This window comes from Bombina bombina, chromosome 7 (assembly GCF_027579735.1).
Source record: "Bombina bombina isolate aBomBom1 chromosome 7, aBomBom1.pri, whole genome shotgun sequence".
Taxonomy (NCBI): Eukaryota; Metazoa; Chordata; class Amphibia; order Anura; family Bombinatoridae; genus Bombina; species Bombina bombina.
The window spans coordinates 268,942,164-268,961,228 of record NC_069505.1 but is presented as its reverse complement, the minus strand read 5'-3'; the positions used below and the strand labels follow the sequence as shown (position 1 = coordinate 268,961,228).

The 19,065-nt window shown below is 37.2% G+C and overlaps 1 protein-coding gene across 1 annotated transcript in view; it reads left to right on the top strand.

The window, feature by feature from the left end:
• CACNA1D (calcium voltage-gated channel subunit alpha1 D) overlaps window positions 1-19,065 on the top strand; it is a 764,995-nt gene that overhangs the window by 675,262 nt on the left and 70,668 nt on the right. Inside the window, 2 exon segments of the mRNA XM_053689359.1 lie at window positions 5,308-5,427; window positions 7,310-7,677. Coding sequence (XP_053545334.1) covers window positions 5,308-5,427; window positions 7,310-7,677 — 488 coding nt within the window.

The following is a 19,065-nucleotide window of genomic DNA, read 5'->3' as shown; positions in this document are numbered from 1 at the left end:
TAAACATTATTGTTTGTAAATGGTTTATCTTGACCTGCTATCTGTTTATCTGCATTTTAGCTTAAAGGGACAGGATAGTCCAAATTAAACTTCCATGATTAAGACAGAGAATTTAATTTTAAACAGCTTTCCAATGTACTTCTTTTAATCTAAGTTGCTTCCTTCTTTTTGTTGTCCTTTGTTGAATAGTATACCTAGGTAGGTTCAAGAGCAGCAATGCACTACTGGGAACTAGCTGGTGATTGGTGGCTGCACATATACCCCCTTCTCATTGGCTCACCATATATTTTTAGCTAAGTCCCAGTAGCGGATTTCTGCTCCTTCAATAAAGGATACCAAGAGAATGAAACAAATTTGATACTAGAAGATAGTTGGAAAGTTGTTTAAAATTGTGTGTTTTATCTGAATCATGAAAGAAAATGTTTGGGTGCCACATCCCTTTAAAATTTGCTTCTATTTTGACAAATGTTATAGGACACATTTAAAAGCTGGCAAATCATAGATGGCTGTAACTGAATCTGGAATGAGATTGCAGCAACATCTTACAAAAGTCCTGTTAAAAGCACTGTTCACCCTAAAATTTTCTTCCCTTTAATTTGTTCCCAAGAGTCATTTTACCTGCTGGAGTGTATTACGTTTTTTACAAATAGCTCTTTTACCTTTATACCAGCATTTGAAATAGCTGATTTTGCCTGTGGTATCTCTACTTATTCTAAAAGTTTCTCTATACTTAAAGGGACATGAAACCCAAAATGTTTCTTTCAGGATTCAGATAGAGAGGCTGATTTATCAAGCTCCGAATGGAGCTTGAGGGCCCCCGTGTTTCTGGCGAGCCTGCAGGTTATGAAGCAGCGGTCAAAAGACCGCTGCTCCATAACCTGTCCGCCTGCTCTGAGCAGGCGGACAGACATCGCCGGAATTCAACCCGATCGAGTACGATCAGGTTGATTGACACCTCCCTGCTGGAGGCCGATTGGCCGCGAATCTGCAGGGGGCGGCGCTGCACCAGCAGCTCACAAGAGCTTCTGGTGCAATGCTGAATTCGGAGAGCGTATTGCTCTCCGCATTCAGCGAGGTCTGGTGGACCTGATCCGCACTGTCGGATCAGGTCCGACAGACATATGATAAATAGGCCTCAGAGAATACAATTTTAAACAATTTTCCAATTTACTTCTATTATTTAATTTGCTTCCTTCTCTTGTTATCCTTTGCTGAAAGGTTAATCTAGGCAAGCTCAGGGGCAACAGAGAACCTAGGTTCTAGCTGTTGATTGGTGGCTGCATATATGTATATTGATTGTGATTGGCTCACCCGTGTGTTCAGTCAGCAACCAGTAGTGCATTGCTGCTTCTTCAATAAATTATTTCAAGAGAATGAAACAGATTAGATATTAGAAGTAAATTGGAAAGTTGTTTAAAATTGTATTCTCAATCTGAACCATGAAATTTCATGAAATTACACTCCCAGTTGGAGGTGACCGCATCTAAAATATGCACTGTAATTCCCCCATCTTCACTATCTTTTTTTGCCTCTGCCTGGGGAGTTTAAGGGGGGATAGCAGTGGATTGGTGGGGCAAAAGTAAAAAAAATTGTGTAGATGGGGGAATTTCAGTACATCAGGCTTTACCCACAGCCGAATTTCAGTACATCAGGCTTTACCCACAGCCGAATTTCAGTACATCAGGCTTTACCCACAGCCGAATTTCAGTACATCAGGCTTTACCCACAGCCGAATTTCAGTACATCAGGCTTTACCCACAGCCGAATTTCAGTACATCGGGCTTTACCCACAGCCGCTTGGGTAATCCTAGCATTACCCAGGTTTCTGACTTTACCCGTAACATGTATATATAAAAACATAGATGTTAACGAAGGAGCACTGTTTAACATCCCTTTAAGTTGTAAGAGGAAATTAATGTTTTAGTATTGTTTTCTTATAAATCCATATTATATATCAATTGCACTTAAAGGGACAGTAAACACCTTGCAATTAGAAGCTTTTTCTGTAGTCTTCCAATAGATGCTGCAATTGTTTTTCAAAAGTCAAATTTCACCCAACACTTTCCTTATTTGGCAAAGCCAGTCCGGACTTGAGTCTGGAGATTACAGGGGTTACCACTGTCATTGTGTTAGCAAAATCTGGCTTCTGCAGGAAAGATAACAAATTGCAAGAGAGCTATATGGTAGGTTTATGTTTGTAAAGCCTGCAATGTGCTTTTTCAAGACTTGAAAATCCACAATTTTCAGATTTAAATTACAGGATAAGGGGGTAAAATAAATAATGAAAGTATAATGCAAAATTGTTTTACTATAATAGACATACATTGGAAAGTTGTGTAAAATTGCATGCTTTATCTGAATATTGGGGAAAAACTTGTGTTTCATGTCCCTTTAAAGAGGCTTGATCCCCAAATGTTTTCTTTCACGATTCAGACAGAGCATGTGATTTTAAAAAGCTTTCCAATTTACTTCTATTATCTAATTTGCTTCATTCTTTTAGTATTCTTCATTGAAAAGCATATTAAGTAGGCTCAGGAGCAACTAGCTTCTGATTGGTGGCTGCAAATATACAGCTCTTGAAAAAATGAAGAGACCACTGCAAAATGATCAGTTTCTCTGCTTTTACTTTTTATAGATAGGTGTTTGAGTAAAATTAAGATTTTTGTTTTATCCTATAAACTACTGAAATTTCTTCCAAATTCCCCCAAAAAATATTCATTTAGAGCTTTTATTTGTAGAAAATAAAAACTGGTCAAAATAACAAAAAAGATGCAGTGTTTTCAGACCTTGAATAATGCAAAGAAACCACCTTCATATACACTTTAAAACAATGCAATATACTATTGTTTTAACGTAGCAAGAGTTAAGAGATCAATATTTGGTGGAATAACCCTGATTATCAATCACAGCTTCATCCATCTTGGCTGCTCTCCACCAGTCTTTAACATTACTGTTGGGTGACTTTATGACACTTCTGGTCCAAAAATTCAAACAGCTCAGCTTTGATTGATGGCTTGTGACCATCCATTTTCCTCTTGATCACAATTGAGAGGTTTTCAATGGGGTTCAGGTCTGGAGATTAGTCTGGTCATCACAGGGTCCTGATCTGGTTGTCCTCCATCCACACTTTGATTGACCTGGCTGTGTGACACTGAGCATTGTCCTGTTGGAAAAAACAATCTTCATAGTTGAAGAACATTAACAGAGCAGAAAGAAGCAAATTTTCTTCCAGGATAACCTTGTACATGGCTTGAGTCATGCGTCCTTCACAAAGATAAATATGCCAATTACAGCCTTGCTACAGCACCCCCAGATAATCACCGATACTCCACCAAATTCCATAGTAGTTGCGATACAATGTGGCTTGTAGGCCTCTCCAGGTATCCATCTAACCATAAGATGACCAGATTTTGGGCAAAGCTGAAAATTGGACTCATCAGAGAAGATGAGCTGGAATCGAGCAGATTTATCTTTGTCAAGTCCGCATGAATTAAGCCATGCACAAGGTTATCCGGTAAGAACATTTCCTTCCTTCTACTCTGACAATGTTCCCCAACTCTGAGGACTGTTTTTTTCTAGCAGGACAATGCTCCATGCTACACAGCCAGGTCAATCAAGGTTTGTATGGAGGCCGAAACGTACGTCTGGGGTTTTGCTGTTTCTCCCATTCAGAGAGGGATTGCCTGGTATTTCGGGGCTGGACTGTACTGTGAAGTCAGGATCAGACTGATATGCTTCAGGAAAGTTCTTCTCTGTGAAAGGCACATGTTGAGCAAAAAGAGGCTGCTTCTTGGGTGGTAACTAGCCATAGAACAAGCTATTATGCTATTGTTCGTTCCCAGGTTGAGCGCTTCTCTCTTTTTATTTTTGTATGGAGCACTACCAGATCAAGACCCTGTCATGACCAGCCCAATCTACAGACCTGAACCCCATTGAAAACCTCTGGGATGTGATCAATAGTAATATGGGTGGTCACAAGCCATCAAACAAAGCCAAGCTGCTTTAAGGCTGTGACACACTGCAAGCGATGCGGCGCAAGGTAAAGCAGCTGCTTTGCTCCGCATCGCATCGCTTCTGAAGTTCAAATATTTCATCTCTGAGCGCTTAGCTACGCGACCTGACGCAGCAGAGTGCTCAGAGATGAAAAGGCAAGACACACTGAGCGCGTACAGCTGCATCTACACGCTGCGCGTTGCTCTGCTTGCAGTGTGTCACAGCCTTTAATGTTTTTGCCAGGCGAGACATAAAGTCACTGAACAGTAAGGTGAAAGACTGGTGGAGAGCATACCAAGACTGTATCTGTGTGTTGCTACATTGCTTGTGAACTTTCAATAGGGATTGAGGACCTTGGCAGGGATCTCTGTAGTCAGCACCAGAGACACATGTGCTGGTCTGTATTTTGATGTTAAACACAGTTCTGGTAACAAAATGCATGAGATGTAGATCTAATTTGCATATTATACCCAGAGTTCTCTGGTGCATTGGTAACAATGTATACAGAATACTTCTGTTGGGAAAAAAGCAGAGATGCTTGCTTTTATATGTGCTAACTGGCTATACAATATTTTTTGTGGCTCTTAAATGTACAGTATGTTTATCAGATTTCAGATTGCATTTTATGTAAATTGTTCTACAAAGTTTAAAATGTGTTGTTTTAAAAGAATATGAAACCTCCCTGTCCCTTTAAAAAAATGTTTCTGCTGATAGTTAGAACATTTACACAATGCCTTTGGGCCGATTTATGAAAGTGCGAACGGACATGATCCGATGTAGCGATCATGTCCACTGCACATCACTAAATGCCGACAGCATACGCTGTAAGCATTTATCATTGCACAAGCATTTCCCTAGAAATGCTTGTGCAATGCCACCCCCTGCACATTCGCTAGCAGGGGGTGTTAATCAATCTGATCGTATGCGATCGGGCAGATTGCTGTCCGCCACCTCAGAGCTGGTGGACGAGTTAAGGTCGCTGCTTCTTAACTTCTGTTTCTGGGGAGCCTGAACACTCGTGCAGAAACCGGTGTATATGGCCCCATTCGGGCCGTGATAAATCTAAATCGGCCCCTTAGCATGAAATTTGTTTTGTTTTTTAAACAGAAAATTATAAAAAAAATATTCTGTACTTTACTGTACTGTAATTTTTTTATTTCAATAAATTTTACTTTTTCTGTGAATTTGTTTTCACTAATGACTTCATCAAACATTTAAAGGATTTCATCAGGCAAATATGTCAAATATTTTCTAGTTCTGTCTACTGATGCATTAATAGTCAGTGAATTAAATCTTACATTTGCTTTAATGTAGGCGGGGTTAAGAACGCTTCATGATATTGGACCTGAAATTCGCCGAGCTATATCATGTGACCTGCAAGACGACGAACCAGAGCAAAATAATCATGAGGAAGAGGAAGAAGATATATACAGAGTAATTGTTTTATGTGCTAATATTATTGTCTTTGTGGTTATAGTTTTTATTATATTTTTTTTCTTTAGAAGAATTCAAAAATAAAATCCCCTTCAGTAATAGTATAGTTAAAAAAAATATTCTTCCATAATTATATCCTATCTTATGCTTCATAGTCAAGAAAACTGGATAAAACAACTTTATAAAATCTACAATTAAAAATAATTACAAGGAATAAATTATACAACTAACAATACAACATAAAATATAAAACAAATGGATACAACAACCATATATATCTTCAGAGTAACACAGTGTTAATACCAGCATAACCCATCATCATTTACAGTATGAGAACTATTTCCTGTAATTTGGCTTTTATTTCCAAATACAAATTGATAGAGCTGCTTTTATATATGTTAGAAATATTTTGTGTGGGCAAAAAGGGGACATACAAATTTGTTGGCATTTCCTGCAAATTTTAATTTATATTTGTCTTGAAAGTATACTGGAGTATTTGCTTATTGGTTTAAATAGTAGATTTACTCAATACAGGAAAATACATTTAAAAACTGTAATACATGTTAAAATACCAGCATAGAAAAAATAGTATCATATTAATTCAATTTAAATTAATAACAAATTATATATATATATATATATATATATATATATATATATATATATATATATATATATATTACATATAAATAACTACACAGATTATATGTATGTATGTGTACAAACTCTCTAGACTGAGTTGCTGAGAAAAAAAACATAAGGATATATTCAGATATTGAGTATTAAAATAGTATTTGAAACTTTCCTAAGTTCCAAGATAGCCCAAACAGATTTCTATTCCTATAACATATATATTGTATCTGTGCTTGGCATTGTTGTATTTTGGTTATGCTGATAGATATATATAACTTGTATTTTAATATTTACCCAATTCTCCATCATGGTATTAATTTCATCTGCCTGAATTCTTCCCTATTGTGCTTTGATGGTTATCTTAATTTTAGTGTTGTAGTGTTGTATTTATTAGATTTAAAAAAAACTGTTATTTTTTCATTTTTTTTAAAGTATATAGTAACAGTTTGGTTTTATTTGTCTTCTCCTTAGTAAAAAAATATGATTTTTCTGGAGTCATTCTGAAATAATTGATGACTACAAACTAGTCATCAGAAGCCATCCTGAAGTTTGCCCACAGGCCGAAATATTTAAATGAGATGACTCTAGAGTCATTCACTGGCTGTTCATGCTTGTGAAGTAATGAGTAAAGTAATCTTATAATCATTCTGAAGTTATCACTCAGAATTTTTTACCTTAGCTGATGACTTTACAAGCCTGATGATGTCTGATGATGAGCAAATTCTAAAGTAGTTTGATGATCATCACATGACTCCAGAATGGTCTCTAAACCAATCCTGTTTGTCTTGGGCTCTTTTTAATGTTTTACAGACAACTTCATGCTTAATATATTCATATTTCAGTCCTCTGAAATCCCTTACAAAATGACAAATCATGATAAAACTATAATTTTACTGTGCAGTTTTAACGGCCAATTTTATGTACACCTAAACAAGAATAATTTTGGTAAATGGATCTTTACCCTTATTTCATCACTGAAGCACTTATGTAGAGATATAACCGATACTGTTAACATTTTTTTTTACCAATCATAACTTGTACTTAGGTATTTTCTTCATCCCTGACAACCATATAGCTCAAATAAATGCCAAATATTTGATAATATAGTCTATACTTGCAATCAGAATTACTGTGGCTGAAGGAAGAACCCACCATAAGAATGGACATGATTGGGCATGGCTGTTTGTAATTTGGGCAATATCTATAGATAATAAACTAATTCTTCCTAATGCTTACATTTTATTTATAGAGGAATGGTGGACTATTTGGGAATCATGTTAACCATGTACCCAATGACAGAAGGAATTCCTATCAGCAAACTAACACCATGAGACGCCCATTGCATGTGCAGAGACCTTCAAGCCGATCTGCAAGTGATACGGAAAAGTCAATATACTCTAATACAGGGAACTCACTGCATCATAACCATCACAACCATAAGTACGCAGGAAAGCAAGTATCAAATTCCACAAATGCCAATCTTAATAATGCAAATATGTCCAAGTCGGTAAATGGAAAACATTCAAGTCTTTCTGTTCATGATCACACATCTGAGAATGGCTATTATTCTTACTCCAGGAACGACTATGAAAAAACAAGAAAACCAAGTATTAAAAGGTAAAAGTGCTGTTATGGGTAAATATAATTTAAGTAGTTGATATATTTTCAGTGAAACTTTTTTATTATGCTGGTTGCTTTGTAAAAACATTATTTAAATAGTACAACACTATCATAAGTTGCAAATATTTTAGTATGTATAAGATTAAAAATGTGTAGTATGTATAGAAGATTAAATGGGAGATGTAGTAATTCTATATGATATTATATTGTATATAAATATTGTATTATCTATATCAATGGTTCTCAACCCAAGTGTCCTTAATGCCTGATTAATTTTAGCCAGACATTACCAGGGCCCTGTAGTGTGTATGTATATATATATATATATATATATATATATATATAGTCACGTAAATTGAAGTAGCCGTGTTAGTCCAATGATTTAGATAACAAAATAACAAGAGTATTGCATTAAGCAATGATATAATAGTATCATTGCTCAATGCAATACTATTGTTATTTTGTTTTATATATATATATATATATATATATATATATATATATATATATATACACTGTATATATATATATATATATATATATACACTGTATATATATATATATATATATATATATATCCTCCATGTGTATCTGCACTTACAATGCCATAAAGTCATCAACCAGGGTGCCAAGTCGATAGTTTTCACAGTCTTTTTTTCAGTAAAGGACTGCACTCACTGGATTTCAGATACAAAATATTTATTGTGGTAACGTTTCGGGGTTCTCTAACCCCTTCTTCAGACCAGACAAAAGTGTAAGTGAACAATGTGCAATATAAAGGTGCTAAGCCCCACCCATCAAACAATTACTGAGAATTGTGCCAAAAATGTGTTGTCATGGCATCATCATGGTTGCCAGGTAATCAATCTAACACACCAGTTTCTAAGTATCTCAACTTATCATTATGTGTATCTACATGTGTATATAGATTATGCATATATAACAAATATGCATATATGGAACAAGATTCAATCCATAAATAGTGACATAAGTGTAATAGACAAACAAAAAGTAATAAATAAATTATGTACATATATTAGTGCATACATATCACTGGAAATACCGGATAACATTTATCAGCATATGATCAAAAACAGCTCTATACATATAGTACATGGTATTCCTTGTTTTATGGTTTATAACCCTCAGAGTATATATAGTTCCCCAGGGCCATCGCTATATCAAACGAGCAGGCTAAAGCTGAATTAGATCAGAGTTTAAAAAACATTTTATTATCGTTTGCTTGACCTATAGCCAGCCTAATCAGTGTAAGAACTGCCTTTATGTTGTATGTATCTGTTTATCCATATGTGGTATATCTTGTGATCATCAGACAGTTTTGTACTTTCAATTTGATGTTTGCCCGTGGCTATAATAGGCCTTATTTGTGAAAGCATAGTATTCCACTAGTGCGTACTTAGGCAACCATGAGCAAATGTTTAAAACAGGCGCGCAAAGTCAGAATCCGACGTCTGCAACGTTCCGTGTCAGCCAGCATGGCTAATTTGCATAGCCAGCTGACGTGATCTGCTGGGCATGAGCTTCATGCGGCCGTAATAGTTTCTAGGCTATTGGTAGTCACGTTTGCTATATAATTTAAGTGTTATGGGTCTAGGGATCAGTCCGGAGATTAATAGTCATGCATAACAGTGAGTCCTATTATCGCCACCAATACCGGTTAAAGTACCCAAGTCTATAACAGAAAAAATACCTAAGCCTAATGTAATAGAGATAAGTGGGCTGAGTGTATTATACATAATAAGTGTGATATCCCAATACAGACTATGAGATGGTTACATGTTATTCAAACATCCATTATATAAGAGACACTGTGGATTCAGAATACAGAGATGTTAAAAAAAATTATGTGTATATGTGTGCAGGCTTTCAGTATGGTATTGGAGAGTTAGGGTTAAAAAATAGACCAACTATTTTAGCGATTGCATCTTGGCAGATCCTGAGTTTCTACATAGGATCTTAGGAACTATCTTAACCTACCCATCATGTGTCGCTCAATTACTGTTGTTTAGAATACATATTCAAACTATACATAACTATATATATATATATATATATATATATATATCATTCTCTCTCCATGTATATCTCTATACATATACACATACACCCCTGCCTATATATATATATATATATATATATATATATATATACACAAAAGAGACTATCTTTGCATGCCCGTGTAAATATATGCATACATAAATTAATTGAATTGATTAGGCGATATAATAGCTGAAAATGGTTAACCGCTTAAGTACCTTGTGCCTGAGTGTGGATATACTCATACAGTGGGACCTCAACCAATTATCATTGGTCCCCTGTTATAAGTGGCAATCAAGGTCTGGAAAAAATGAGTCCAGTTATTGTCCAGAAGTAAACACATTAAGATCCCAATGTGTATTTATTTAACCCAATGGTTTATAGTCAATGCAGGTTATACCCAAGGTATACAATAGTTCAAATGTGATGATAAAGTACCCTATCCAACTGCCATGAGGTTGTGCCAACCATAACTCACTGTTATGCATGACTATTAATCTCCAGACTGATCCCTAGACCCATAGCACTTAAATTATATAACAAACGTGACTACCAACAGCCTTGAAACTATTACAGCCACATGAAGCTCACGCCCAGCAGCTCACGTCAGCTGGCAATGCAAATTAGCCATGCTGGCTGACAGGGAACGTTGCAGACGTCGGATTCTGACTTTGCGCGCATGTTTTAAACATTTGCTCATGGTTGCCTAAGTACGCCCTAGTGGAATACTATGCTCTCACAAATAAGGCCTATTATAGCCACGGGCAAACATCAAATTGAAAGTACAAAACTGTCTGATGATCACAACATATACCACATATGGATAAACAGATACTTACAACATAAAGGCAGTTCTTACACTGATTAGGCTGGCTATAGGTCAAGCAAACGATAATAAAATGTTTTCTCTTGTTAAGTGTATTCAGTCCACGGGTCATCCATTACTTATGGGATTATATCTCCTTCCCAACAGGAAGTTGCAAGAGGATCACCCAAGCAGAGCTGCTACATAGCTCCTCCCCTCACATGTCATATCCAGTCATTCTCTTGCAACTCAACTAGATAGGTCGTTGTGAGAGGTCTGTGGTGTTTTTATACTCTTGCCACCTGTCAGCGATCCACATCCCAGGCGTAGAGAACTGGGAGGCGGATTTTCTAAGTCGTCAGACTTTTCATCCGGGGGAGTGGGAACTCCATCCGGAGGTGTTTACTCAACTGGTCCATCGTTGGGGCAAACCAGAACTGGATCTCATGGTGTCTCGCCAGAACGTCAAGCTTCCTTGTTACGGATCCAGGTCCAGGGACCCGGGAGCGGTGCTGATAGATGCTCTGACAGCCCCTTGGGTCTTCAACATGGCTTATGTGTTTCCACCATTCCCGATGCTTTCTCGACTGATTGCCAGGATCAAACAGGAAAGAGCATCAGTGATTCTGATAGCGCCTGCGTGGCCACGCAGGACCTGGTATGCAGACCTAGTGGACATGTCGTCCTGTCCACCATGGTCTCTGCCTCTGAGGCAGGACCTTCTAATTCAGGGTCCTTTCAATCATCCAAATCTAATTTCTCTGAGACTGACTGCATGGAGATTGAACGCTTGATTCTATCAAAGCGTGGCTTCTCGGAGTCGGTTATTGATACTTTAATACAGGCTCGGAAACCTGTTACCAGAAAAATTTACCATAAGATATGGCGTAAATATTTATACTGGTGCAAATCCAAGAGTTACTCATGGAGTAAGGTTAGGATTCCTAGGATATTGTCTTTTCTACAAGAGGGTTTAGAAAAGGGCTTATCTGCTAGTTCGTTAAAGGGACAGATTTCTTCTCCGTCTATTCTTCTACACAAACGTCTGGCAGAAGTTCCAGACGTTCAGGCCTTTTGTCAGGCTTTGGCTAGGATTAGGCCTGTGTTTAAGACTGTTGCTCCGCCGTGGAGTTTAAACTTAGTTCTTAAAGTTCTTCAAGGTGTTCCGTTTGAACCCCTTCATTCCATTGATATTAAGCTGTTATCTTGGAAAGTTCTGTTTTTAATGGCTATTTCCTCGGCTCGAAGAGTCTCTGAGTTATCTGCCTTACATTGTGATTCTCCTTATCTGATTTTCCATTCAGACAAGGTAGTTCTGCGTACTAAACCTGGGTTCTTACCTAAGGTAGTTTCTAACAGGAATATCAATCAAGAGATTGTTGTTCCATCACTGTGTCCTAACCCTTCTTCAAAGAAGGAACAACTCTTGCATAATCTGGACGTAGTCCGTGCCCTGAAGTTCTATTTGCAGGCAACTAAAGATTTTCGTCAAACTTCTTCCCTGTTTGTCGTTTACTCTGGACAGAAGAGAGGTCAAAAAGCTTCGGCTACCTCTCTCTCCTTTTGACTTCGTAGCATAATATGCTTAGCCTATGAGACTGCTGGACAGCAGCCTCCTGAAAGAGTTACAGCTCATTCCACTAGAGCTGTGGCTTCCACCTGGGCATTTAAGAATGAGGCCTCTGTTGAACAGATTTGCAAGGCTGCAACTTGGTCTTCACTTCACACTTTTTCAAAATTTTACAAATTTGACACTTTTGCTTCTTCGGAGGCTGTTTTTGGGAGAAAGGTTCTACAGGCAGTGGTTCCTTCCGTTTAAAGTTCCTGCCTTGTCCCTCCCATCATCCGTGTACTTTAGCTTTGGTATTGGTATCCCATAAGTAATGGATGACCCGTGGACTGAATACACTTAACAAGAGAAAACATAATTTATGCTTACCTGATACATTTATTTCTCTTGTAGTGTATTCAGTCCACGGCCCGCCCTGTCTTTTAAGGCAGATTTAAATTTTTAATTCAAACTACAGTCACCACTGCACCCTATGGTTTCTCCTTTCTTGTCTTGTTTCGGTCGAATGACTGGATATGACATGTGAGGGGAGGAGCTATGTAGCAGCTCTGCTTGGGTGATCCTCTTGCAACTTCCTGTTGGGAAGGAGATATAATCCCATAAGTAATGGATGACCCGTGGACTGAATACACTACAAGAGAAATAAATTTATCAGGTAAGCATAAATTATGTTTTTTAAACTCTGATCTAATTCAGCTTTAGCCTGCTCGTTTGATATAGCGATGGCCCTGGGGAACTATATATACTCTGAGGGTTATAAACCATAAAACAAGGAATACCATGTACTATATGTATAGAGCTGTTTTTGATCATATGCTGATAAATGTTATCCAATATTTCCAGTGATATGTATGCACTAATATATGTATACAATTTATTTATTACTTTTTGTTTGTCTATTACACTGATGTCACTATTTATGGATTGAATCTTGTTCCATATATGCATATTTGTTATATATGCATAATGTATATACACATGTAGATACACATAATGATAAGTTGAGATACTTATAAACTGGTGTGTTAGATTGATTACCTGGCAACCATGATGTTGCCATGACAACATATTTTTGGCGCAATTCTCAGTAATTGTTTGATGGGTGGGGCTTTATATTGCACATTGTTCACTTACACTTTTGTCTGGTCTGAGGAAGGGGTCTGTGAACCCCCGAAACGTTACCACAATAAATATTTTGTATCTGAAATTCAGTGAGTGGAGTCCTTTACTGAAATAGACTATATATATATATGTATACAGTATGTATATATAGAGTGGGGCAAAAAAGTATTTAGGCCTGTATTTAGGCCTGTAATTTTCATCATAGGTGTACCTCTACTATGAGAGACAAAATGTGGAAACAAATCCAGACAATTACATTGTCTGATTTGGAAGGAATTTATTTGCATATTATGGTGGAAAATAAGTATTTGGTCACCTACAAACAAGCAAGATTTCTGGCTCTCACAGACCTGTATCTTCTTTAATAGGCTCCTCTGTCCTCCACTCATTACCTATGCTAATGGCACCTGTTTGAACTTGTTATCAGTATAAAAGACACCTGTCCACAACCTCAAACAGTCACACTCCAAACTTCACTATGGTGAAGACCAAAGACCAGGCTGGGAAGACTGAATCTGCAATAGGCAAGTAGCTTGGTGTGAAGAAATCAACTGTGGGAGCAATAATTAGAAAATGGAAGACATACAAGACCACTGATAATCTCAAAGTATTGAGATGAACTTTTGATATTGACCAAATACTTATTTTCCACCATAATTTGCAAATACATTCTTTCCAAATCAGACAATGTGATTGTCCGGATTTGTTTCCACATTTTGTCTCTCATAGTTGAGGTATAACTATGATGAAAATTACAGGCCTCTCTCATCTTCTTAAGTGGGAGAACTTGCACAATTGGTGGCTGACTAAATACTTTTTTGTCCCACTGTATGTTTATATTAATTACAATACAGTTGTGTAAGTGGGGGAAGAAAATATATACATTCATGGGTGTCAGTGGGCTGGTATCACTTAACTGCAGTGCCCAGGTCCAGTATTATCTGCTCTCACACTGTCCTCACACTTAACTGCAACTATATGTGCACAGTGTACACACAAATGTGCGCTGGCACTCTGACAGGCCTGCCCAGTATTTCTTAAGTATGGAGCGCCAGGCATGGGGGCATTTCAGGTCGTGGCCCACCAGGAGGTCTGTCAAGGCCCGGTACTGGTCTGTGACATGGCTGTTGAGAAACCAGTATCTATATTATATATGATTAAAATATATATTATATTCAGCACTCTGATAACCCACATGCATAAAGAGAAAACGAGGTTGGATGTTTGAAATTTAAATAAACTTTTATTAAAACTATGAAAATATTTATATTGAAATGCTGATTTCAATATTTTCATGACGAATGAGGTATTCATGTTTCATGAATATACTGTTGTGCTGCAACTGCACTGCACAGTTAGATGACATTTTAGATACTGATATTTTTCACAAATAATTTAGATATGCAAAAAACAAGGTGACTTTAAATATATTTAATAATCATGTAAGCAAAAAATTCACCATCAATATAGTTAGAAATAAATAAAAATCAACAGTGAAGTTAGTAAAATAATTTGTAAATATTTGCCAAATAATAGAAGGAAATAGGTTTAAAACACAACTAAAAATCACCATGTGTGAAAACTGAAATTACATTTATTAGAATATATACACACCAGTCAGTACCTGTGTAAGCTCTGAGTTAAAGGGACAGTCTACAATACAACTTTTATTGGTTTAAGAGATAGATAATCCCTTTGTTACCCATTCCCCAATTTTGCATAACCAACACAGTTATTAATACACTTTTTACCTCTGCGATTACCTTGTATCTATGTATCTTCTGACAGCCCCCTGATCACATGACTTTTTATTTATTATCTATTGATTTGCATTATAGCCAATTAGTGCTGTGTTGTGCTGACTCTTAAATAACTCCATGTGCGTAAACACAATCTTATCTATATGGCCCACATGAACTAGCTGTCTCCTGTTTTGAAAAGCAAATACAAAAGCATGTGATAAGAGGCTATATGTAGTGGCTTAGAAACAGGCAGAAATGTAGAGGTTTAAATGTTATAGAGTATATTAATATAACAATGTTAGTTGTGCAAAGTTGAGGAATCGGTATTAAAGGTGTTATCTATCTTTTTAAACAATAACAATTTTAGTGTTGACTGTCCCTTTAAGTCTAAAGCAGCCTTTTTATCCACTATGCTAGGACTTTTACTTGTAACAGGGTTTAGGGCCTGAAATAATAAGGTGTTCATTACAGCACCAAAGAAACCTCTTTGTTATAATAATAAACAAAGATATGTACTCTCTAATGCATCAAGAGAGTTTTGAGATTTTGATGATTGGAGAAAGTTTAATATCTGTATCGGATTCACAAATTAAGTTTTGCAGGGCCTGTCTGGAGCAGTGAGATTAATTGAGAATATTCAATTCAAACTATAACTCTTGGAAACAGAAGTCATCAGGTCTATGTCTGGGAGACCCCATTGTTCCACAATTTAATAGAAAACTACTTGAAGGACAAAACATTCTTGTCAAAGGGATTACCTACTAAGGAAATATGCCTCCTAGATTTCCTTCCTGGGGTGTGAAATATACAACATTTTTATGTGTCCAATCAAAATACCTTGGGACTTCCTTTATTGCTAAGGAAAAGCAAGTTCCTCCTTGATGATGGAGCTACAGCTGTAACATTGTCTGAAAGAGCACTTGGATAAGTTTCTCCTTTCAGAAGAGAACAGCTCTGATGGGTCCTAAAGATTGCACTAAATCCAAGATAATTATTGGTAATCTTTCCTCATAAAGGCACACCCAGAAAAATAGTTTGAAAAAATATACAGTGAGACAGAGATTTCCTCACTAAAGAATCCCATAGAATGTTGCACCATTGTTAAAGCATTCAGAGATGAAGAGGTCTCATATAGAACCATGCAAAAGGAGGAACATCTGACGCTGCAGTCATCAGACCCAACACTTCCATTCATTGAGATACAGAGAGGTTGGAAATTTAGTGTAGTTGTAAGAGAACAGACTGTAACTTTGATCCCTGATCCGTTAGAGAAAGCTGCATAGTCACTGAGTCTATACCGTCTGCAGGGAAACAACAGTAGAGTGTTTTGTATGAAATACAGCTGAAGGAAAATATGGAGCCTAAACCAATATGTCATTGACGTATAGAGCAACTGAATTACATGAGTTCTTATAGACAAGAGAGTTCCTAGAACCTTCATAACAATCCTGGGAGCTGTAGACACACTAAATGAAAAAAATTAGTCCTGAAAGGCAAATCATAGAACTGGAGATGGTCTAGGAATAAAAAGGTAGGCATCCTTCAAATTAAACATGGACATAAATTGACCCTGTTGAATAAGGGGTAGAACTCTGAGAAATTTGTTTAAAGTCATTAAGTCCAGAAATGGTCCTAAAATTTCCTCTTTCTTGGGAGTAAAAAAGGATGGAAAAGGATGGAATAAAATACTTTGTCTTGTTCCAAAACAGAAATACAGCTAATGCTGCCATAAAATGCAGAAAGTATTTTGGAACGTGTGACAATACACCTTCCTCAAGTAGGCCTTGATTTAAAACCTATTCAGTAATCCTGAAAAACTAGCTGCTAGATTTAGAGTTCTGCGGCCAAAGGGGTGCGTTAGCTACGCATGCTTTTTTCCCCCCGCACCTTTTAAATACCGCTGGTATTTAGAGTTCACAGAAGGGCTGCGTTAGGCTCCAAAAAGGGAGCGTAGAGCATATTTACCGCCACTGCAACTCTAAATACCAACGGTGCTTACGGACGCGGCCAGCTTCAAAAACGTGCTCGTGCATGATTCCCTCATAGGAAACAATGGGGCAGTTTGAGCTGAAAAAAAACCTAACACCTGCAAAAAAAGCAGCGTTCAGCTCCTAACGCAGCCCCATTGTTTCCTATGGGGAAACACTTCCTATGTCTGCACCTAACACTCTAACATGTACCCCGAGTCTACACACCCCTAACCTTGCACTTATTAACCCATAATCTGCCACCCCCACTATCGCTGACCCCTGCATAATTTTTTTAACCCCTAATCTGCCGCTCCGTACACCGCCGCCACCTACGTTATCCCTATGTACCCCTAATCTGTACACCGCCGACCCCTATATTATATTTATTAACCCCTAATCTGCCGCCCCCCAACGTCACCGCCACCTACCTACACTTATTAACCCCTAATCTGCCGACCGGACCTCACCGCTACTATAATAAAGTTATTAACCCCTAATCCGCCTCACTCCCGCCTCAATAACCCTATAATAAATAGTATTAACCCCTAATCTGCCGACCGGACCTCACCGCTACTCTAATAAATTTATTAACCCCTAAAGCTAAGTCTAACCCTAACATTAACACCCCCCTAAGTTAAATATAATTTTTATCTTACGAAATAAATTAACTCTTATTAAATAAATTATTCCTATTTAAAGCTAAATACTTACCTGTAAAATAAACCCTAATATAGCTACAATATAAATTATAATTATATTCTAGCTATTTTAGGATTTATATTTATTTTACAGGCAACTTTGTATTTATTTTAACCAGGTACAATAGCTATTAAATAGTTAAGAACTATTTAATAGCTACCTAGTTAAAATAATTACAAAATTACCTGTAAAATAAATCCTAACCTAAGTTACAATTAAACCTAACACTACACTATCAATAAATTAATTAAATAAAATACCTACAATTATCTACAATTAAACCTAACACTACACTATCAATAAATTAATTACATACAAATACCTACAATTAAACTAACTAAAGTACAAAAAATAAAAAAAGAACTACGTTACAAAAAATAAAAAAATAATTTACAAACATTAGAAAAATATTACAACAATTTTAAGCTAATTACACCTACTCTAAGCCCCCTAATAAAATAACAAAGCCCCCCAAAATAAAAAATGCCCTACCCTATTCTAAAATACAAATAGAAAAGCTCTTTTACCTTACCAGCCCTTAAAAGGGCCTTTGCGGGGCATGCCCCAAAGAATTCTGCTCTTTTGCCTGTAAAAAAAAACATACAATACCCCCCCAACATTACAACCCACCACCCACATACCCCTAATCTAACCCAAACCCCCCTTAAATAAAGCTAACACTAAGCCCCTGAAGATCTTCCTACCTTATCTTCACCACGCTGGGTATCACCGATCCGTCCAGAGGAGGCTCCGAAGTCTTCATCCAAGCCCAAGCGGGGGCTGAAGAGATCCATCATCGGGCTGAAGAGATCCATCATCCGGCTGAAGAGGTCCATCATCGGGCTGAAGAGATCCATCATCCGGCTGAAGAGGTCCATTCAATTGCGCTCAAGCGGAAGGGTTTACTTCCAACCCATAATACGCATGCTATTTCTTTCATGTGCAAAGAGCTTCAAAATACCCTTTGGGGTCGATTTATGAAGCAGAGAATGTTGCTTCCGACCCACTCCGCTTTAGTTCTGCCTGAAGCAGAAGTTAAGAAGCAGCGGTCCTAAGAATACGATTGTGCTGATTGACACCCCCTGCTAGCGGCAAATCTTCAGGGGACGGCATTGCACCAGCATTTCACAAGAACTGCTGGTGCAATGATAAATGCAGACAGCATTTGCTATCGGCCTTTATTGATATGCGGCCGTCATGATTCGCTATAGCGGATCATGTCTGTCGGCACCATGATAAATGTACCCCTATATCACTTGCCCAAAATGTTTAATTAAAGAAAAGAAACATTGCATTTCCTCTGAGATAGAGGGCTTCTATCATACTTAAAGGGACAGTGTACTGTAATTAGTTTCTTCTTTGTGTGTTTCCAATTATTTTTTATGCCAGCAGCAGAGTATACAATGTATGACATTGCTT